General features: G+C 37.7%; 1 protein-coding gene and 1 long non-coding RNA gene across 3 annotated transcripts in view; one reads left to right on the forward strand and one right to left on the reverse strand.

The window, feature by feature from the left end:
- Window positions 1-23,548, forward strand: part of Spon1 (spondin 1) — a 282,898-nt gene that overhangs the window by 63,931 nt on the left and 195,419 nt on the right. For both annotated transcript variants that reach the window (XM_074041877.1, XM_074041872.1), the window contains exon 3: window positions 14,931-15,064. In XM_074041877.1, coding sequence (XP_073897978.1) covers window positions 14,931-15,064 — 134 coding nt within the window. The remainder of the gene's footprint in view (window positions 1-14,930; window positions 15,065-23,548) is intronic.
- Window positions 1-23,548, reverse strand: part of LOC141410940 (uncharacterized) — an 82,207-nt gene that overhangs the window by 40,773 nt on the left and 17,886 nt on the right. The window lies entirely within an intron of this gene.

Genomic DNA, 23,548 nt, shown 5'->3' on the forward strand with positions numbered 1-23,548 from the left:
AGAAGAACAATTTTGAAATAGCCAAGCACTTTGTTCTTAACAAAGCCTACAATCCAGAGAAACTATGCCAACTGAAAGGAAGGGAAATACCCTATTCTAGTCCCCTCCAGCCATGCTGTCGCACCTAAGAGAGGAAAACTGAGACACACAGGCGAAATTCATAGTCCAGGGGCACAGGCTCACCAAAACACTGAGACCCAGTCATAGGTGTGTAGACCACTTCTCTCCCTCACACCTCACCCCACATGGCCAAAGGCCTATTTATAGCAACTCCATTTACCCCAGTCTGTCATGTCTGCCTTTCAATAAAAAATTTACAGGCTTATTAAAGGATGAAAAACACAGCTCAAGGAGATTGAGCAAGTATCAGAATAGAGTCAGATACGGCAGGAATGTTAGAAATAGACAAGGAATTTTAAAACACTATGATTAAAATGCTAAGAACACAACATGCAAGAACAGATGGATAATGTAAGCAGAGAGATGGAAAATCAGAGGAAATTTGATTGTAAGAAAAAATAAAAAAAGGAATGGTAGCAATTAAAATGTAAAGGTAATAAAGAATGCCTTGCTGGTAGACTGGATGTGGCTTAGGAAAGATTCCCTGAACTTTGGGATATGTCATTAGGAATTTACACAACTGAACAATGGAGAGAACAAAGACTGGGGTAAAGGCAAAACAGAATCTATGAACTAATCTAAAAACTTCAAGGCAAGTGTGAGAGGTATAAATATGCATAATGGGAATATCAGAAAGAGAAGAGGCAAAGGAACAGAAGCAATAATGACATATAATTCCTTAAAATGAAAGTCAGATACTAATCCTCAGATCCAGGAAACTCAGAAAATGCCAAGCAAGATAAATTTTCTGCCCTAAAAAACCTATACCTAGACATTCACATTTAAACTTCATTGCAAAAGAATTTACTCTTTTTTTTCCCCCCTGGTACTGGGGTTTGAACTCAGGGCCTCAATGCTTGCTAGTCAGGTGCTCTACCACTTGAACCATTCCTCCAGCCCTAAACCTCATTACAAAGGTAAAGAAAAAAACTTGAAAGAAGCTAGAGGAAAATAGCACTTATTGAAGAGCAAATATAAGAGTTAGAGTTAATATCTCAGAAACAATGCAAGAAGGAAGAAAGTGGGAAAGCCAGATCTGGTGGTACACCACTGTAATCCCAGCACTTAGGAGGCTGAGACAGGAGGATGGTGAGTTTGAGGACAGTCTGGGCTATAGCAAGACCCTGTCTCAAAAAACAAATGCCAAAAAGAAAGAAGAAAGTGGAATGAAATATTTAAAGTGTTTAGAGGAAAAAAAAAAACCAACCTAAAATTCTGTGCCCTACAAAATTATCCCTTAAAAGTGGAGAAATACTTTCACAGACAAACAAAAATTAAAGGAATTTGTTGCCAGTTGATCTGCCTTGCAAGAAATGGTAAAAGAAGATATTCAGCAGGGTGCCAGTGGCTCACCCCTGTAATCCTAGTTACTTGGGAGGCCAGGCCGGGCAAATAGTTCACAAGAACTGACACAAAAAAAGGTTGGTGGAGTGGCTCAAGAGTGCCAGCCTAGCAAGCTTGAGGTCCTGAGCTCAAACCCCAGTACTGCCAAAAAAAAAAAAAAAGATATTCAGAAAGAAGGAAAATTATGTAAGTCAGAAACTCAAATCTATAAAGAGCATGAGAGAGTGAATAAGTGAAGATAAAATAAAGGTTTTTTCTTAATCTAACAGATTACAGTTTATTCAAAATAATGGCAACAATGTACTCGATTTTGTTTGTGTGTCACTTATGTAAGCTTATGTATAAGTGAAATGAGTAACAATGATACAAGGGACAGGACAGAGGAATTAGGAATATTTTGTAACTATAAGGTACTTGTCCTACCTGTGAAGCAGAGTAGTATAATTTGAATGTGGACTTTGATTAATTGTATATGTATATTTCAAACTTTAGGGCACCCACTAAAACAGTTTCTTTGTTTTGGGTATTGGGGTTGAACTCAGGGCCTCATACCTTCTAGGCAGGTGCTCTACCACTTGAGCATTCCACCAGCACCAAAACAGTTTTTAAAAAGAATTATAACTGGTTAGCTAAGAAAGGAGAGAAAATGAAATCATATAAAATATTTAATATTAAAATGCTCAAACCACAAAAGGGAGAAAAAGAGTAGAAGAGAAAAATAGGAACAAAAACCAAGGACAAAATACATACAAAATAGTAACAAATATGGTAGCTACTAATCCAGTAGTCATTTTGAGTGTCAGTTATCTAAATGCACAAGTTAAAAAACAGAAATCAGGATGGAACAAACCCAGAAGAAACCCACTTTAAATATAAAGACATAAATAGACTCAAATTAAGCCAGTGGAAAAAAATATACCATGCTAATGTTAATCAAATGAAAACAGGGAGTACCTGCATTAATTTCACAACAGACTTCAGAGCAAGGAAGATTACTTGGGAAAAGAGGGGAATTGCATAAGGGAAAGGGGTTGATTCTCTAAGAAGACTCAACAATCTTTAATGTGGATTTATCTGACAACAGACTATCAAAGCATGTGAGGCAAAAACTGATAGACATGCAAGGAGATGAATCCCCTGTCGTAGTTGGACACTTCTAACATTCCTCTCTTACAAATGGACAGATGCGGCAGGTGTAAAATACTAAGGATGCAGTTGAACTCAACAGTACCATCAGTTGACTGGATATAAAGGACGTCTGTGGGCTACTTCTTCAATACATTCTAAGTTCACCAGGATAGACTATATTCTGAGCCCTGAAACATGCCTTTCAAATTTATTTATTTATTTATTTTTGCATAGCTAATTGTTGACTTATTTTTTTAATTACTTATTCACATGTGCATACATTGTTTGGGTCATTTCTCCCCCCTGCCCCGCCCCTTGCCTTTCCTGCCACCCCTTCTCGCTTCCAGGTAGAACCTGTTCTGCCCTTATCTCTAATTTTGTTGAAGAGAAGACATAAGTGTAATAAGAAAGACAAAGTGTTTTTGCTAGTTGAGTTAAGGGTAGCTATACAGAGAGATTCCTAGCATTGCTTCCATGTGCAAATGTGTTACAACCCAAGTTGATTCATCTCTAACTGATCTTTACACTGGTTCCTGATCCCCTTCTCATGTTGACCTCTGTTGCTTTAAGGTTTCTGTATTAGTTCCTCTGGAGTGGGGACATCAAATGCTTCCATGTTTTGGGTTTTCTACTATCCCCATTCCTCCCGTATGTGCTCTCTCCTTGTCATGTGATCCAAGTCCAACCACATTGCTATATTTGCCCTAGATCTAAAGTCTGCATATGAGGGAGAACATATAATTTTTGGTCTTCTGAGCCTGGCTGACCTTGCTCAAAATTATGTGCTCCAGTTCCATCCATTTACTTGCAAATGATAAGATTTCATTCTTCTTCATGGCTGAGTAAAATTCCATTGTGTATAAATACCACATTTTCTTGATCCATTCATCAGTAGTGGGGCATCTTGGTGGTTTCCATAACTTGGCTATTGTGAATAGTGCTGCAATAAACATGGGTGTGCAGGTGCCTCTGGAGTAACCTGAGCCACATTCCTTTGGGTATATCCCCAGGAGTGGGATTGCTGGATCATATGGCAGGTCTATGTTTAGATTTTTAAGAAGTCTGTAAGTTTTTTTCCAGAGTGGTTGCACTAGCTTGCATTCCCACCAGCAGTGTACGAGGGTTCCTTTTTCCCCACATCCTTGCCAACACCTGTTGTTGGTGGTGTTTTTAATGATGGCTATTCTAACAGGGGTGAGGTGGAATCTTAGTGTGGTTTTAATTTGCATTTCCTTTATTGCTAGAGATGGTGAGCATTTTTTCATGTATTTTTTGGCCATTTGAATTTCTTCTTTTGAGAAAGTTCTGTTTAGTTCAATTGCCCATTTCTTAATTGGTTCATTGATTTGGGGAGAGTTCAGTTTTTTGAGTTCCCTGTATATTCTGGTTACCAGTCCTTTGTCTGATGTATAGCTGGCAAATATTTTCTCCCACTCTATGAGTGGTCTCTTCAGCTTAGAGACCATTTCTTTTGTTGTGCAGAAGCCTTTTAATTTTATGAAGTCCCAGTTGTCTATTCTTTCTCTTAGTTGCTGGGCTGCTGGGGTTCTATTGAGGAAGTCTTTGCCTATACCTATTAGTTCCTGAGTGTTTCCTGCTCCTTCCTGTACTAACTTCAGAGTTTCAGGTCTGATATTAAGGTCCTTGATCCATTTTGAGTTGATACTAGTACAGGGTGATAGACATGGATCTAATTTTAGTTTCTTGCCGATGAATAACCACTTTTCCTAGCAGCATTTGTTGAGGAGGCTGTCTTTTCTCCATCGTATATTTTTGGCCCCTTTGTCAAAAATAAGGTGGGTATAGTTGTGTGGATTCATATCAGGGTCCTCGATTCTGTTCCACTGGTCTTTATATCTGTTTTTATGCCAGTACCATGTTGTTTTTATTGCTATTGCTTTGTAATATAGTTTGAAGTCAAGTATTGTGATACCTCCAGCATTGCTGTTTTTGCTGAGTATTGCCTTGGCTATTTGCAGTCTCTTGTGTTTCCAAATGAACTTTAGGGTAGATTTTTCAATTGCTGTGATGAAATTCATTGGGATTTTGATGGGAATTGCATTAAACTTGTAGATTGCTTTTGGTAGTATAGCCATTTTTACTATGTTAATTCTACCAACCCATGAGCACGGGAGATCTTTCCATCTTCTGTAGTCTTCCTCAATCTCTTTTTTCAGAGGTTTGTAGTTCTCCTTGTAGAGGTCATTCACATCCTTTGTTAAGTTTACTCCTAGGTATTTGATTTTTTTTGAGGCTATTGTAAATGGAATTGTTTCCATATATTCCTTCTAAGATTTTTCATTGTTGGTGTATAGAAAAGCTAATGATTTTTGTAAGTTGATTTTGTATCCTGCCACCTTGCTATAGCTGTTGATGGTGTCTAAGAGCTTTTGGGTAGAGTTTTTTGGGTCTTTAAGGTATAGGATCATACTGTCTGCAAATAGGGATATTTTGACAGTTTCTTTACCTATTTGTATTCCTTTTATTTCTTCTTCTTGCCTAATTGCTCTGGCTAGAAATTCCAGTACTATGTTGAATAGGAGTGGGGATAGTGGGCACCCTTGTCTCTTTCCAGATTTTAGGGGAAATGGTTTCACTTTTTCACTGCTAAATATGATGTTGGCTGTAGGTTTGTCATATATAGCCTTTAAAATGTTGAGGTAGATTCCTTCTATTCCTAGTTTTCTTAAAGCTTTTATCATGAAGTGGTGTTGGATCTTGTCGAAGGCTTTTTCTGCATCTATTGAGATGATCAAGTGGTTTTTGTCTTTGCTTCTGTTGATGTGCTGTATTACATTTATAGATTTGCATATCTTGAACCACCACCCTGGGATGAAGCTGACTTGGTCGTGGTGAATGATCTTTCTGATGTGTTGTTGAATTCGGTTTGCCATTATTTTATTGAGGATTTTTGCATTGGTGTTCATTAAGGAAATTGGCCTATAGTTTTCCTTTTTGGAGGTGTCTTTATCTGGTTTTGGGATGAGAGTAATATTGGCTTCATAAAATGAGTTACAGTGTTCCTTCCCTTTCTATTTTGTGGAACAGTTTAAGGAGGGTTGGTATTAGTTCTTCTTTAAAGGTCTGATAGAATTCTGATAGAATTCAGCAGTGAATCCATCAGGTCCTGGACTTTCTTTTTTGGGAGACTCTTTATTGCTGCTTCAATTTCATTATGTGTTATAGATCTATTCAGGTGATTAATATCCTCTTGGTTCAATTTTGGATGGTCGTAAGTAGCTAGAAACCTGTGCCATTTCTTCAAGATTTTCAAATTTATTAGAATATAGATTCTCAAAGTAGTCTCTGATGATTTCCTGGATTTCCATGGTATTTGTTGTTATCTCTCATTTTGCATTTCTGATTTTACTGATTTGGGTCTTTTCTCTCCTCATTTTAGCCAGGTTTGCCAGGGGTCTGTCAATCTTATTTATTTTTTCAAAGAACCAGCTTTTTGTTTCATTGATTCTATGTATGGTTTTTTTGTTTCTATTTCATTGATTTCAGCCCTTATTTTTATTATTTCTCTCCTTCTGCTTGTTTTGGAATTTGCATGTTCTTGATTTTCTAGGAGTTTGAGATGTAGTATTAGGTCATTGATTTGAGATCTTTCTGACCTTTTAATATATGCACTCATGGTTATAAAATTTCCTCTTAGGGCTGCCTTTGCTGTGTCCCATAGGTTCCAGTAGGTTGTGTTTTCCTTTTCATTAACTTCCAGGAACTTTTTAATTTCCTCTTTTATTTCATCAATGACCCATTGATCATTGAGCAATGTGTTGTTCAGCTTCCAATTGTTTGCATGTTTTTTACTGTTGTTTTTGTTGTTGATTTCTAGTTTAATGTGATCAGATAGAATGCATGGAATTCTTTCTATTTTCTTATATTTGCTGAGGCTTGCTTTATGCCCTAAGATATGATCAGTTTTGGAGAATGTTCCATGAGCTGCTGAGAATAATGTATATTGTATAGCACTTGGATGAAATAGTCTATAGCTATCACCTGGGTCCATTTGATCTATGGTATGATTTAGTTCCTGAATTTGTTTATTGATTTTTTTGTTTGGATGACCTATCTATTGGTGATAAGGAGGTATTAAAGTCTCCCACTACCACTGTGTTGGAGTCTATATATGTTTTTAGGTCCTTCAGAGTATGTTTGATGAAATTGGGTGCATTGACGTTGGGTGCACATAGGTTGATAATTGTTATTTCCTTTTGGTGTATTTCCCCTTTTATTAGTACAGAGTGTCCTTCTTTATCTCATTTGATCAAAGTAGGTTTGAAGTCTACTTTGTCTGAGATAAGTATTGCTACCCCTGCCTGTTTTCGGGGACCATTGGCTTGGTAAATCTTCTTCCATCCTTTCACTCTCAGCCAGTGCTTCTTTCTGTCGATGAGATTGGTCTCCTGTAGGCAGCAGATTGTTGGATCTTCCTTTTTAATCCATTTTCCCAAATGATATCTTTTGATGGGGGGAATTAAGTCCCATTAACATTCAGTGTTAATATTGATAGATATGTGGTGATTCCTTTCATTTAGTTGACTTTGTTGTTTAAGGGTTTGATTGTGTGCAGCTGAATCAATGTTACTCTCTACTTTCTTGCCTTTTCTTCTCCTGTGGTTTGGTAGTGCCTGCCCTTTCATGGTTTTGTTTTCACTTTCTGTGTACAGAATTCCTTGAAGAATCTTTTATAGTGGTGGCTTGGTGGCCATATATTGTTTTAGTTTCTGCTTATCATGGAAGACTTTTATTGCTCCATCTATTTTGAATGATAGTTTTGCTGGTAAAGTATCCTAGGGTTGAAGTTATTTTCATTCAGTGCCTAGAAGACCTTACTCCATGCTCTTCTTGCTTTTAAGGTTTCCATTGAGAAATCTGCTGTGATTTTGATGGGTTTACCTTGTATGTTATTTGTTTTTTTCTCTCTTACAACCTTCAATATTCTTTCTCTATTCTCTGTGCTTGTTGTTTTAATGATAATATTTTGTGAGGTCTAGTTTGATCAAGTCTGTTTGGTGTTCTGGGGGCTTCCTGTATCTGAATGGGCATAGTTTTCTCTAGATTTGGGAAATTTTCTGTTATCATTTTGTTGAATATATTATGAACTCCTTTTGCTTGCACCTCTTCTCCTTCTTCAATGCCCATGTTTCTCAGGTTTGTCTTTTGATGGAGTCAGTGAGTTCTTGCATATTCCTTTCACAGGTCTTGAGTTGTCTGACTAATAGTTCTTCAGTTTTTCTTTAATTTTCATTCCATCTTCAAGTTCTGAGATTCTGTCTTCTGCTTGTTCTATTCTTCTGGAGTGGCCTTCCATTTTGTTTTGTATTTCTGTTTCATTCTTTTTTCTGAGGTTTTCCATATCATGGGTCATTTCCTCTTTAATATTGTCCATTTTTGTCCTTAATTCATTTATCTCTCTATTTATGGGGTTCTCTGTTTCACTTTGGTGTTTATTTAGGGCTCCTATTAGTTCATTTATTTGTTTTTGTGTTTTCTCATATTCTTTATTTTTGTTGTCTTGGAATTTCTTCAGTGCCTCCTGTACGTTTTGGTTGACCATGTCTAGTAACATCTCTAAGAAGTTCTCATTGATTACTTGCAGGATTTCTTCTTTCAGTATGTTCTTGTGAGCTTCCTTGGATTCCTTGGTACGTTTATCTTTGTTTTGTTGGAGTCTGGATCTGGGTATCCATTTTCTTCATTTCCCTCTGAATCCTGTACTAATTTATTTTTGGGGGGAGAATGTTTTCCATACCTTTTTTGTCTTCCCATCATTCCACTTGATACTGTTTCTGTCCATGGTCTATGTGTAATTTAGTATTAGCTAACTTATAATAGTAAAACTAACAAAACCAAGAAAGAAAGAGAAAAAAAGAAAAAGAAAATGGAGATCCAAAGAGATCAATAGGGAGAGATGGTGGACAATCAAACAGCGAACAAGTCAAACAAACACTTAAAGGAAAAAAAGTTCCCAGTTCAGAAACAGTAGAATTTCAGTCTTAGTAGTTCTGGTGTTACTCCTTTAGCATCCAGTCCTTTTGTCTGCATCTCCTAGGCAGGATGGAGCTGGCATCTGGCAGTGCTGAAGCCCTCCTGTTTTCTTAGTGTAGTGTGGCATGGAGAAGCTTTTCATGGGCTAGAGGTTCAGGGTTTGGGAGTTTGTTTCTTCTTTTTGGAAATAGAAATCATACTGTTCCTTCTCTCAGCCCCTAATGAAATTGAACTAGAAACCAATAACAGAAAGATAGATGAAACATCTCTAAATAGTTATAGATTAAATAACACATTTCTAAGGAACACCTGGTTAAAGAAGAAATCTCAATAGAAGTTTTAAAATTCATGAACTCAATGAACATGAAAACACAAATATTAAAATTTGTGGGATAGAAAAAAAGCAGTGTTTGGAGGGAAACATAGCATTGAAGGTATATATATATTTTTAAAGGAAGCTCTAAAATCAGTAATCTAAGCTTCTACCATAGGAAACTAGAAAAATAACAGCAAATAAAATCCATGGTATTCAGAAAAAAAGTAACTTAAAGATAGAATAGAAATCAATGAAATTCAAAACAGGAATCAGAAAAATACAACAAAATCAATAGCTGGTTCTTTGAAAAGATTAATGAGGAGTCTTTGATCCCATTTCCTGCATTGGTGGGGGAGGGCATGAAATGTTTCTCTCTTTCTTCCATTTCTCCCTACTTTTATCCTTTTATACTAAATTTCTTTTCTAATAAACTTTACTATTATTTTTACTACATCTTTTGTGTCTTTTTGTTTTTAGTACTGGAGTTTGAACTCAGGGCCTATATCTTGAGCCACAATACCAGCCCTTTTTTGTGATGGGCTTTTTCTGAGACAAGGGTCTCATGATCTGTTTGCCTGGGGCTGGCTTTGAACAACGATCCTCCTGACCTCTGCCTCCTGAGTAGCTTGATTACAGGTGTGAGCCACTGGTGCCCAGCTACATCTTTGGTGTCTTGCTTGTATTCTTTTCTTGCCAGACGCAAGAACTGAGAAAGATAGAACTGATAACATCTTTATGACAAGGGATTGAAACTTCCCATAAGGAACAGTGGAGACTTGTAGGACAGACCACCCCTCCAAATGAGGACAATTACCTATAATGATGAGGCTGTACCCTGGAGAAGGAGTAATTGTCTCATGGGAACCAGATCACTCCCCTCAAGTAATGACAGTGATATCTTCTCAGAACCCCTCTGGGAACCTCTGAACACACCTGAACCAGAACACACCTGGGACTGCTTATGCATACCTTTGTCCCCTGTCCCCAGTTCTTTTGTCAACTTAAACCTACAGCTCATGTCTGTACCCCAAAGAAGGCTGGAGATGAGCTAAGTGCTTACTCTGCCTCTTCCCATGGCATGTCCCAAGCCATATAATAAACTTCCTTTCTCTGCCTTCAAAAAAAAAAAGTAAGAAGGACACAGATTACTAAAGCAGAAATTAAAGGGGAGACATCACTAGACTTTCCATGGGAATTAAAAAATAATAAGGATTAACAACTCTACACTCACTAATTTGATAACCTGGATGAAATGATCCAATTCCTTAAAAGACACAATCTGCCAGAACTCATACAGGAAGAAATAGACACTCTGACTAGACCCACATCTATTAAAGAAATCAAATCAATAATTATTAACCTCCCCAATCAGAAAACACCAGGCCTAAATGGATTCACTGAGTTCTATAAAACATTTTGGAAGGAATTATATCAATTATCTATAAGCTCTTTCAGAAGATAGAAGCAGAGGGAATACTTCCTAACACAGTCTATGAGGCCAGAATTGGCCTTATTCCCAAACCAGACATAGATATTATAAGAAAAGAAAATCACCAACTCTCATGAACATAGATGTAAAAATTCTCAAGAAAATAGCAAATTGAATCCAACAATATATGAAAAGAATTATATACCATGATCAAGTGGGATTTGTCCCAGGTATGCAAGGCCAATTCAACATTTGAAAATCAATTGATATAATCTATCACATCAACAAAGTACCAGGTCATATCAGTAGAAAAGCATTTGACATTATCAAACACCCAGTCATAATAAAAACGCTCACAAATTAGGCATAAAGAGGAACTTCCTCTACTTGAGGGAGAACAAAAAAAACCCTACAGCTAACATCATACTTAATGCTTAATAAATCAAACTTTGATCAGAAACAAGGTAAGCATGTCCCTCTCACCACTGTTTTCCAACATCAAACTGGAAGTCCTGGCTAGTGAAATAAGTCAAGAAAAAAAAGTATACAGATTGGGAAGGAAGAAATAAAACTGCCTTTATTCAAAGGCAACATTATCTATTCAGAAAAAAAATTTAATTGACAAAATGATGTGGGGGGGGCAGACCTCCTGGAGTTAATGAGCCTTCATGACAAGGTTGCAGAATAAAAAATTAAGATAAAAAAGTTAATCAGTTTTCATGTACCAGCAATAAACAAGTGAAATTTGAGATTAAAACACTAATTTACATTAGTACCACATATAATTTATTTTGGTAGAAATCTCACAAAATATTTTAAGATCTATATGAAGAAAACCACAAAACTCAGAGATATCAAAAAAAGAGTCAAGTAAGTAGAGAAGTACTCCACATTCATGGATAGAAAGGCTCCACGTTATTGAGATGTCCATCCTTCCAATCTTTATCTATACAATTTAATGCAATCACAATCACAATCTAAGCAAATTATTGTATGAAGAGCTACAATCTTATTCTAAAATTTATATGGAGAGGCAAAAAGGCCCAGAATTGCCAACTCAATATTGAAGAAAAAGTCAGAAGAGACTGACTTCAAGTTTTACAATAAAGCACAGTAATTAATTAGTATTGGTGAAAGACAGTCAAATAGATCAATGGAATAGAAAGGAGAGCCTAGAAGTAGACCTGTATAATGTAGTCAATTTGTCTTTGACAAAGGAGCAAAAGTAATCAAATGGACATCCACATGCAACAGAAGCATCTAGACATTCTTCACAAAAATGCACTTGAAATGGATCACTGAACTAAATGTAAAACACAATTGTATCTTCTAGAATACTATAGAGAAAAAAACCTGGATTGTTTTCAGCATGGCAAGAACTTTTTCAATAAAACACCAAAAGGTATGACTCATGGAAGAAATAACTGATAAGTTGGACTTAATTAAAATTTGAAAACTTCTGCTCTATGAAAGACATTGTCAAGAGAATGAGAAGACAAGCTAGAGACTGGAAGAAAATACTTGCAAAAGAAATATCTGATAAAAATATCAACTAAAATATACAAAGAACTCTTAAAACCCAACAATCTGAAAATGAATGACCTAGTTTAAAACTGGGCAAAAGACTTGAATAGGCACTTCACCAAAAGAGAGATACAGATACACAGAAAAGGTGTTCAATATCATATGTCATTAGTGAATTGCAAATTAAAACAAGATACCACTATGCACTTATTAGTATGGCCAAAATTCAAAATGGTAACAACACCAAATGCTGATGAGGATGTAAACAACAGGAACTCTCATTGTTTGCTAGTGGGAATGCAAAATGGTATGGCCACTTTTGAAGAGTTTGGTAGTTTCTTACAAATCTAATTATATTCTTACCTTATGATCCAGCATTTATACCCCTGGGTATTTACCCAAGTGAATTAAAATTTTATGTCCATGCAAAAAAATTGCACACTGATGTTTGTAGTAGCTTTATTCATAGTTGCCAAAACTTGGAAGCAACCAAGATGCCCTTCAATCAATGAGTGGAGAGACTGGTATATCTAGACAATGGGTATTCTTCAGTGCCAAAAAGAAATGAGCTATTTTAAGTCATGAAAATACATGGAGGAAACTTAAATGCGTATTACTAAGTAAAAGAAGTCAATCTTTTGGCCAAAACTACACACTGTATAATTTTAACTATATGACATTCTGGAAAAGGCAAAACTATGGAAACATTAATAAAAAATATTAATGGTTGCCAGGAGTCTGAGGTGAGGGAAGGCTGAATAAGCAGGGCACACAGAATTTTTAGAGCAATGAAACTATTCTGTATGATAATACAATAGGGGTACGTTGTATTTTTACATTTGTCAAAACCCATAGAATATACACTACCACGAATGAAGTTAATGTAGACTATGGGTGACAATGATATGCTAATGTAGGTTCATTGATTATAACAAATGTGCCTCTCTGGTGTGGGGTGTTAGTAGAGGCAGGCAGTATATGGAACCTCTCTGTACTTTCAGCTCAATTTTGCTGTGAATCTGAAATTGCTCTAAAAATGAAATTTTTAAATTTTTTTTAAAAAGTAGCTCACAGTATGGACAAATATGGTTAGATCCCTACTCCATCATCTTAAAAAATATCAAGTGAAAGACTTAAACATAAAAGGTAAACTTATAAAGTTAATAAAAGAAAATACTGAAGAAATGCCTATATGATATCAGGTTTTTTTTTTTTTTAAGGCAAAATCACAAAAAGGCGAGTCATGGGAAAGAAACTGATTTATTTGACTAGATGGAAGTTACTTCTGTTAAATGTAGAATTCTTAAGATAAACCTCTGGGTGACAAAAATTTGTAAATGATGAGGTATTCATATCTAGAAAATTCTAAAAATCAACAAGAAAAAGACAGGAAAATTGAGTGGGTAATTCATGGAAGGGAAAAGCTGATACACTTATGAAAAGATGCTCAAATTCAATAGTATTGAATTAAAACAAGAAGACCTTACTTTATAACCATCAGAAAGGAAACTGTAGATTGTCTAGTACTAACAATACTGATAAGGATAGAGGGAAACTAGGAACACTTAGCTAATTTGGTAGAATAAAGTTAAGAATAGACATTCTGCAGAACAATCAGGCAGTACTTGGTGAAATTAAAGTGACTGTGCCCTTAACTCAACAGTCCAGTAATCCAACTACATGGTTTATATTGCTGGAAAAATTGATCACAAGTGTAGCACCATGAAGTTCTTCATTGCAGCAATGTTTGTGGAGACAGAGAACTGGAAGTCAGCTTAGTGCCTTTCATTAGGAAAATGGATAAGCAAACTGGTCTATGGATATTACAGAATACCAGGCAGCAGTCAGAAATGGAATCATATTCATGTATGGTAACATTGACATAGCGCTAATGCATAAAGTTGAGTGAATTAAGCTTTAAAACACAAAAATTCTATATAATTTCAAGTATATTTGTGTACTCAGAAGTATCTATATTAAATACTGGAGTGCACATCAAGTAGATGAGGGAAGTGGAATTAGGATAAAGAGTGTAGAGGTAAACAAAATGTAAAAAGATTGCCTTTGCTTTGTCCAGCGATGAAATTATCTGAAAAGCTAAAGAATCTGAGGGACTTAATTTTTTTTGCCTGCAACCTTAAAAGGAGCTTTCTTTTTAAATTATTCATTAAGTCACATGTGCGTACATTGTTTGGGTCATTTCTCCCCTCTGAAAAGGAACTTTCAAAGTAAAATTGAGTATGGCATGATGATCTCTTAAGATCACATTTGAAAACTGAATAATTCAGGTAAATCTTAGAGCTAGCGCATGCTAAATGTGCAATCCACTAATGTCATTAACCGTATTCCTGACATGGCCACTACCAGTCAGTTGGAGTTGGCACTTAAAAACCAACTGGACGTTGGTGGCTTCCCCAGAGGATTCGTGTATACTCTAATCCTACTGGGGGTTAGGAAAGCTCCAAAGCAGAGCCAGGGGCAAGCAGGGAGAAGAAGGACTGGCTAAAACAGTGGTAGGGTCTGGGAAAGGCTACCATCTTGAGTGTAGTGTCCTAGGATGTTGTGGTGATTAATTTGGGAGAATACTGATTTGTCAACACGATGAGTGATAAGTACTTTGCAAGAGTAAAAAGTACTATGAAGCTGGGAAACCTTGTGCTTTGCTATACTTTCTCCAGAAGGGTATTTTAAGCTATAATACTACAGTTGAATAACAAAGTCCAGCCATACAGTGTTTGCTCTGGAGCATCCCTCTGCCGTCTTCTTTGTTCCCTGAAGTAGGACACAGGCTGTTCTAGTGAAATGAGCAAGATCGTCACCTAGTGTTCAGTTCCTCAACGTGCTGACACAAGATCTGGTCCCAGAGAGCCCAGATGTGTTCAGTCCTTGTCCTCATATTATGCTACTTCAACAAGCATTAACTGGGACACCATCAATCATGACTTTGGAGCCTGGGAATAAGGACCTGCGAATGCAAAATGGCAGGATGAAAAATAAAATTAAGAAAGTGTCAAGTTGGAGACTTGTGAGCACTCCCAAAGGGATGTTGAATTTTCATGTGTGTGTTTTCCTTAGATCATAGATGAAGAAGAAACACAGTTCATGAGTAACTGCCCTGTCGCCGTCACTGAAAGCACCCCACGGAGGAGGACACGAATCCAGGTGTTTTGGATGGCGCCACCAGCAGGAACAGGCTGTGTGATTCTAAAGTAAGTAAATGTGTATTCTTTATGATGCTTTGTGCTCCTCCCCTGCATTTAGCAAAGACAACTTGGAGTGGTAGCAGAAAGATGTGCCTTGGTTGGAACATCAGAGAAGTTGTATCATCTCTCTTCCTTCTGTTGTCTGTATCCTAAAGTGGCACTATGGGCCATCCCTGGTGAAAGGCTACATAAATAATCATCTGCCTAAATCTATTTTCATCCAATAGGAAGAGTCTCCTGGTTGTTTTGTATCTTACTAGAGGTAACGATACCAAGGATGATTAAGAAAAATTATCAACCAGGTGAAGATAACCTTGAAACTTCTCTATCTGGAATTTAAAACCTTTTCTTAGAATGCTAGACAACTAGAATTCTTAAGCTATGCTTAGGCTGACCTAAGGCTCAAATGTGACCTCCACTAGCCCCAGCCTCGGCTTATGCTTCCTTGCTCATCAAAATCGTCTTCTGCTACACCTTCCCAGATGGCCTTCTGATCCTCCTCTCCTTGAATCACAAAATAGGCATTAACCAGCCAAAATCATTTTCCTCTGAAACGTGTGTCTCCAAAATTGTGAGCCATAAAATTATGTTCCGGGAGATAGAAACAGAGAAGAAAACAATTTTTGTGGTCATATAAGTTTATGGAATGCTGTATGCTGGACCTGTCTTGCATATTAGCATGTTGAAGGTTTTACAAAGTTCCACCAAAAAGAAATCTGTTTAACTTGGTTAGGCCCAGCTGTACCGAACTTATTTGTCTATAAAGTTGTTTCTTTTCTTATGGCAACATCAATTAACATTTACCACTTTGGAAAACTCAGCCATAATCTATTTTAAATAGATTTAAATGCTATATGAAATGATGCTGAGACTTGTAGGACTTCATGAGTCATAAGTGAGTGGCAGGACTCACATCTAAGAAGTCAGTTTTCATGGAGGTGGCTGAGACCTTCTCAACCATCTTCCTCTTCCCCAAATCCCCTAAGGCTTCATTTCTGTATTTGGCTCATTTGCAAATGTGGACATTTCAACAGACTTACAACTGTGGTGAGTCCAGCCCACCTCTGAAGAGGTGATGATAAGAAAGCCTACTACCTAGGGACTCTATTTCCTGCAGTTCCTAGACTTTGACTGTGCTGGCTTCTGGAAAGAAGCTCCATAGAGGTCTCTGAAATCACCTGCCCATTGTCCAGACTCAGCCCTGTCTTTGGTCTCCCCATGCTGCCATCTGCCTGGACATGGTTTGTTTGTTTCTTAGTTTAATGCCAGCTGAGCATCCTTGCTCAGATTCCTTTTGGCATCAATCTACATCACTGATTAAAAAAAAATAAGCTGCAGAATTTTAAAAAATGAAGTCATATCAATAAAGTGGAATATTAAGCATGTATCTAGTATCTAGTTGAAACGTGGAAGACGGCCTTAGCAGAAATGAGTGAAGACCTCTACAGAGGCTGTGTGTTGAGAGCTTGCTGTATAGCAAGGGAGTCCACTGGCATTTCGCAGAGACAAAGGTAGGCATAGGAGTGGGAAGGCCTTGTAGAGACAAAATGGAAGGCCTCAAGACTGCTCTGGTGGGAGTTGTTGGCATGGGGAAGCTGAAGACAGGCTAACTACAAGTGGAGCATTTTATGTGATTAGTGTAGAGGGCACATTTGGCTTTCTCAAATCAAAATCAAAAGTAGGGGAAGTGGTGAGAGGGTTGACAGTCATTGACCAAATCCTGATGTTCTGGGATGACTACTGCAGAAGCTGGGGGTCAGAGTTCTATTGTCCTTGGCTTATGTGGTCTGGCCATTGTCTGTGAGTATATTTAGTCTACTGGGTTCCCAGCCTAGCTTTCCAGTACCCAAACCCCTAGCCCATGGTAGACCAATCACTCCACTTTAGAGCTCTGAAGAAGATCGTTTTGAAACCTCAGATCTATACAATGAATCTTCCTGCTCTAAAAGCCCTTATCCATCTGGCCTGAATCTTTGGTTTTCTTTGATTTATTTTCTTACAAACTAGAAGTATTTGATCTTCCTGGTGGAATCCAGAAAGGCATCACTTGTTTATCCACTAAGAGTCAACATATGTGAACATATGTCTATCCATGAACAATTAACATATGTGGCTTATTCATTCACTTCTTCACCAAACGTAACTGAGCTCCTGTTTGTCCAGACATTCAGGCAACCAAGATATGTTCTCAGCCCTGGAGTTCTCACAGGTCAAATGGGGGAGAGGGAAAAAAATCAGCAATACTTTCTATGTGCCAGGAATTGAACTGCACATCAAGCTATCTATCCACCAGGCTTTGGTGAATCGGATCTTGACAACAAACAAACCCCATTCTACACAGGAGGAGACAGGCCTAGGAACTGAGGTAGTGTTCCTGAAGTCACATACTCATTTAACTCTAAAGTCCTTGTTCTTTTTTCTTTTTCTTTTTCTTCTGAAGAAATTACATTTACACTATAACTCTTCATTAGAGAAATAGCAATTTGATAGGTCAGATGTAAAAGCGGTCACATTATAAAATTTCAAACAATACAAAAAGGAGTGAAATATAGAAAAATATGGAATACAGGGGAAATGAGAAATCCCTGACAACTCCTCCAATACATGCCGGTTTCCTACACAGAAACAGCAATAAAGATCAATTTGTTGTGCATGCTTTCAACTTTTATATGCATTTATATTTATGAAGGTAAGGATAAGAACACAGCTCACTTCTGTGAGAATTTAAGTTTACACAAATGGTATAGAGTTATACATAATGTCCTGGACTTGAATGGTTTTTCACTAAATAAAGCAGATTAGAGATCTATCCAGATCTTCCTGATTTTTAGTAAAACTATTGCATATAACTTATAGGACGTATGTATGTATTTGTTCCACAGTTGATGGACATTTAAATTGTCTCCAGCTTCTTGCTACAAATAACACTATGCTGAGCATATCCTGATATAAACCTTTTTAAGCAAATATGCAAGCTTTTATCCACAAGAGATGACAAAAAATGGGATAGTGTGTGATGTATAGTTATAATGTCAATAGACACCCCAGATTTTCCTCCAAAACTTTGCCAACTTAAACTCTCTCTAACTGAACGAGGGAACCTACATCCTTGCTGGTTCAGCAGTCTTTTATATTGATAATCCTTTTTTTTTTTTTTTTGGCAGTATTAGGGTTTGAACTCAGGACCTCATGCTTGCTAGGCAGGTGCTCTACCACTTGAGTCACTTCACCAGCCCAAATACTGCTAATCTTTAAGATGGTATCTTATATTAATTTACATTTCCCTGATTACTAGTGTATTAGGAATATTTTCATGCAGCATTTATTTCTTTAATGTTATTGCTTCTGCGAAAGGCCCATTCGTATTCTTGGCCATTTTCCTAACAATGTGTCTTTTAAAAATTAACTTTTTATATCTAATTTTATATTTAAAATTTTGTATTATATATACTTATGTATATATTTAGAATTATAAAATTTATCATTTATTTAAAACATTTATATTTAAGATTGAGTTTTATGTAGTCCAAATAATAACTTTATTATAAATTACAAATATTTATCTCCACCTTTCTCTGGTTTTTTTTTGGTAGTGGTACTGGAGTTTGAACTCAGGAACTTGTACTTGCTAAGCAGTTGCTCTACCACTTGAGCTATCCCCCCAGACCTTTTTGCCTTAGTTATTTTTCATATAAAGTCTCTTGTTTTTGCCCAGGCTGGCCTGGAGCACAATCCTACTTATGCCTCTTGTGTGGTCTGGATAACAGGTGTGCACTACCAAGCCTAGCTTACTTGTTGAGATGGGAGTCTTGCCAACTTTTTGTGTAGCCTGACCTCAAATTGCAATCTCCTGTCTCTGCCTCCTGAGTAGCTGGAATTACAGATGTAAGCCACTGCATCTGACCCCCAATCTTTTATTTTTAAACTGTGCTCATGGGTGTCTAATTATCTAAAAGTTTGAAATTTGGGTTTAATCACATGTATCCATGCTTTCACTTATGAATTTTTATTTTATGTCTTGATCAAAAATAATTTTCAAGCCAGGCATGGAGGGCCACCGTGCCTGTAATCCAGCTACTCAGGAGGTGGAAGCCAGAGGATCTCAAGTCCAAGGCCAGCCCAGACAAAGGTAGCGGAGAGACTCTGTCTCAAAAACCATACCAAAATAAAAAACGAGCTGGGGCTGTAGCTCAAGTGTAGTGTGCTTGCTTAGCATGTGCAAGGCCCTAGGTTCAATCCACAACACTGCAAAATAATAATTATTATTTTTAACATCCAAGGTTATAAATATATTCCCATATTTTACAGATTTTTAAATAAGTTTAGGTCTTTAATCTTCCTAGAGTTTTATGAGCAATATGGAATTGTAAAATAAATGACTTGCTCAAAATAAGATACCAAAGGAATGTTGAATAAAGGGTCTATTTACACTGGTAGGGGCGAAATAACAGTGAGGGAGACCCATACCACCCAGGCCTAAAGGGTGAGAGGAGGGGATGGAAAGGGTGGGCAGAACACCAGTCCCATACAGGAGCTGAGACCTTTGGTTAAGAAAGAAGCTCCTGAGGCTGCCCCTGCCCTATTCCCCTTGCTCTGCATCCCTGTGGGTTTTCTCCCTTGGCCTGGCCCACCAGGAGGATCATGGTGCTCACTGATACACATACAGAGCACCCACTCAGGCCAGGATGGGGACAGCAGCTATCTGGAAAAGCAAGCAAAGACAACAGCACAGATGGGGAAGTGAAACCCTTTCTTGTCCAATAGGTAGTTAGTTGTCCCACCTCCATTTGTTGAACAGTTTATCCTTTCCCCAGTGGCTTGGGGGCTAATTCTTCAAATACAGAAGCATATACAGTTCTTTTCTGTTCTGTTCTCGTCCTCCATGAAGCAAGCCTATACCATCCTATGGCATAATTTTATGTTTTGATAACAGTTCATCACTCATTAGTCCTCTAATTCAAAATTCTCATGGTCATTAAGCAGATGGGTAATTTTGGCTGAATCATAGAATAAGTTTGTTTTGTCCTACAGTATGATTTGGGGATTTTTGGATGATTTTGCACTGAATTAAAATAGAAATTAATTAAGAAAAAATAAGAAATTAATATAGAAAGATTAGCATCCCTATCGTCTTTCTCATCAAAAACATGGCATATTCCTACTTCTTTGGGTCTTTCATGTTCTTCATAAAGTTTTATAATTTTTCTTTATTTACATTGCACATTCTTGTGAGGCTTTTTCCACATACGAAATTTATAGTTCCGTTGCTTTTGTGAATAGGATCTTTGTTCCTTTTGTACTTTCTAATCACTGACAGAAAGCTATTGCCTTGTGTGGCTACAGCTTCAATATGGAAAATGCTGAACTCTCTTGATAGCTTGAAGAGCTTGTTCTTTTGTTCTTTGAGGATTGTCAACATAATGATTGTATCTAAAAGTAACAACTAAACATACCACTTGTTTCTTTTCATGATTTAGTTTATTATCTGGCACCTCTAATATATTAGATCTGCTATAAAATTATATAATTATATTCATGCTTATTCTTGACTTTAATGGGAGTACACATGTTATGTAGTAATATAATTAGTAGTATGTAAAAGCAATGCCTTTAATCAAATTGAAGAACACCCTTTAGCTAAGAAAGTTCCCTTCTTTTTCCTGTTGAACACAGTATTTGGGAAACAAACAACCAGTATTACACATGTACCTGCCAGGTGCCCAAAGTATATACCAGGCACTGAGACAGACTCAGAGTAGAGTATAGTGAACCCAACTTTCAGGACACTTTGAGTTTGGTTATGGGGTAATAAAAGTATGTATACAAAAATTAGCAAACCCAAGACAGGCATGAACAAGGGACAAATTAAACATGGTTAGAATTTAGAAAGGAGATACGTGAGGAATAGGCTAATCAGAGCTTCTTGGAAAGTGAGCATTTGTATCTTGAAGGCAGTGATAGGGTTTGGATGAGCAGATGGGAGGGAAGAGATTATTCCAGGTAAAGGGAGAGGATACAATGCAAACTGAAGTAAGAATAAATATACAGCCTGGAGAAGCAGGCTGGGATAGACTTTTTCAGATTAGAAAGTCTCTGGGGGCCAAAATCCATTGCTAAATCATGGAGGTCCTCCAATGTCAGCATGAAGAGATTGAACTTGACTCAAGAGCAGCAAGGCAACCATTAGTGGTTATGAAATGGTGAACTGATGCTCTGGGAAGAAGGTTGGTTGAGGTTAATAAGGATGCTTAAATATGGCAATAACATTCAGACAGATGAATGAAGAAAGAGATAGTGCCTGTATTACAGAGCCCTAACTTGTTAGGAGCATTTACACTGTGGTTCTGGTGGTGGTCCTAGGAGAAGGCAGCTGGTAGATAAATAGGCTGCTGTCTGCTGCGTATCTGTAGACCACGGTTCTGAACCCCACTTGGTTGGGAATGTCCTTTTGCCCAAGAGAGCTGGGAAGGCCAGCACATAGCGATTACCAGTTCTGCCACTATTTCCAATTTTCATTTGGACACAAAATATTTGCACATTTCTAAATGACAAGCTTTCCAGTAGCCCTCTTTAAAGCCATCTCCTATAATGAATGGCCCAGCACTTAAGGCTCCGATGGCATGTCGTAATGCTGCAAGATGGCTGCAAGCTATTATAGCAACAGATTAGAAGAAAAAGCCCCTTGAGTAGAATAGATGTTTATAGACCTTCGCCAGAAGAAAGTCCTGACCCTTTGAGTCTGACAAGTTTGTCTCCCCAAGTGATCTCTCTTTCCATGCATTTGTCATCTTTGGATAGATTTCCAGCACTTACTCCTTCCTAGAAGGATCTGAGGTATGGGGCATTATTCTTCTAAGGACACAGTCATTTGGTGAACCATTTGGGGAATTCAGCTTTATGAAACAGTAATTGGTTACAGCAGGAATGACAGTCATGAGCCAGCACTCTTTTGGGTACATCACAAATACTTATTTCCTCCTTATGATGTAGGTACTAAGGAGGAAGCTGAGGCACAGAGAGGTTAAGTAACTTGCCCAAGGTCACAGGGTAGATGAGGGATCTGGGTTGCAAACATCTGTGCTCTGGAACCTGTGATCTTAATACTCTACTATCTCAGACTGGTGCCCCAAGGTCAAGTTGAACTCTGCCACGCCCCTCTCCCCAACATCATTAGCAGCCAGATCTGACAGTTAGACATGTGTCTCTTCTGTCACTTGCTTTAGATTGGTTCCCTTATTCACAAGCACTTCTTACCTCATTATTGCAGGAACTTCTAATTGGTCACACTAGCTCCTTGTCCTCTGATGCCTCCTCACACTGACAGAAGACTCGCTGTCCTCATTTGCAGCTGAGTCAGACCACTTACCTAACAAACGCCACACCATTCCTATCACCTTAGGAAGAAGTTCAAAAACCCTGATCAGAGCAAGTAAGTCCCCCCACCCCAGCCTTCAACAGAATCCCTGACCAGCCTGCCACTGAATCCTGCTCCCCTCTCCCCCTCAACCTGACCCTGTTCTCCAGTCTTTCTTATCTGTTCAGTTCTTTGGTAACATTTATTGAGCACCGCCTGAATACAGACACTGAGGGCACAAAGGCTGTCTTTGAAGTTGTCACAGTCTGGGGTGCCATACAAACCATATGAATCAGGTACACACAGTGCTTTACCTGCATTCTGAAATCCAAAGGCTCTAAAATCCAAAAGATTTTTCATTACTCTCATTTAGGGCCTACCCACCCCTTGAACTGACTTACTTGACTAAAGTCTTTTTTTTTTTTTTTTCTGGTACAGGCATTTAAACTCAAGGCCTTATGCTTGTTAGGCAGGCACTCTACCACTTGAACCACTTCACTAGCCCTTTTTTGAGTTGGGTATTTTCAAAATATGGTCTTGAGAGCTATTTCCCCAGGCTGACTTGGAACCATGATCCTCCTGATCTCTGCCCCCTGAGTAGCTAGGATTAAGTCTTCAGTGTAAATATTAATGTTTGGTTATGAGATGCTACCCTAGACCCTGATAGTGTTTATATACATATATAATGTGTAAATATATATATATGTACATATATATATATAAATAATATATATATATACATATATATGTGGATATCTAATGTGCACTGTATTTTCTTTCTGAAATCCAAAAATATTCTGAATTCTAAAACACATCTGGCCTCAAGCACATCAGATGAGGGGTTTGGGCCCTGCTGGTGCAGCCTAGGGCTGGCACAGTAATGGAAGCAACACTTGGGGTGCTGGAGAGCAAGGGGAAGCAGCCCTCTGGTAGGACTGGGTTTCTCAGAAATGTTAAAAAGGAACAAATAACTTATTCTCGCCTGCAGCCGCTACAAGATCTGAGAACTCATCAGTGTTCCCCTTGGCCAAAGAATAAAATCAGACTTCCTTAGCGTAGTATTTGAGGCTCCTGTGACTTGCTCCAACCACTTTTTTCCCAGGTGTAAGGATCAAATCTAGGACTCAAACATACTA

This window comes from Castor canadensis, chromosome 1 (genome assembly GCF_047511655.1).
Source record: "Castor canadensis chromosome 1, mCasCan1.hap1v2, whole genome shotgun sequence".
Classification (NCBI taxonomy): Eukaryota; Metazoa; Chordata; class Mammalia; order Rodentia; family Castoridae; genus Castor; species Castor canadensis.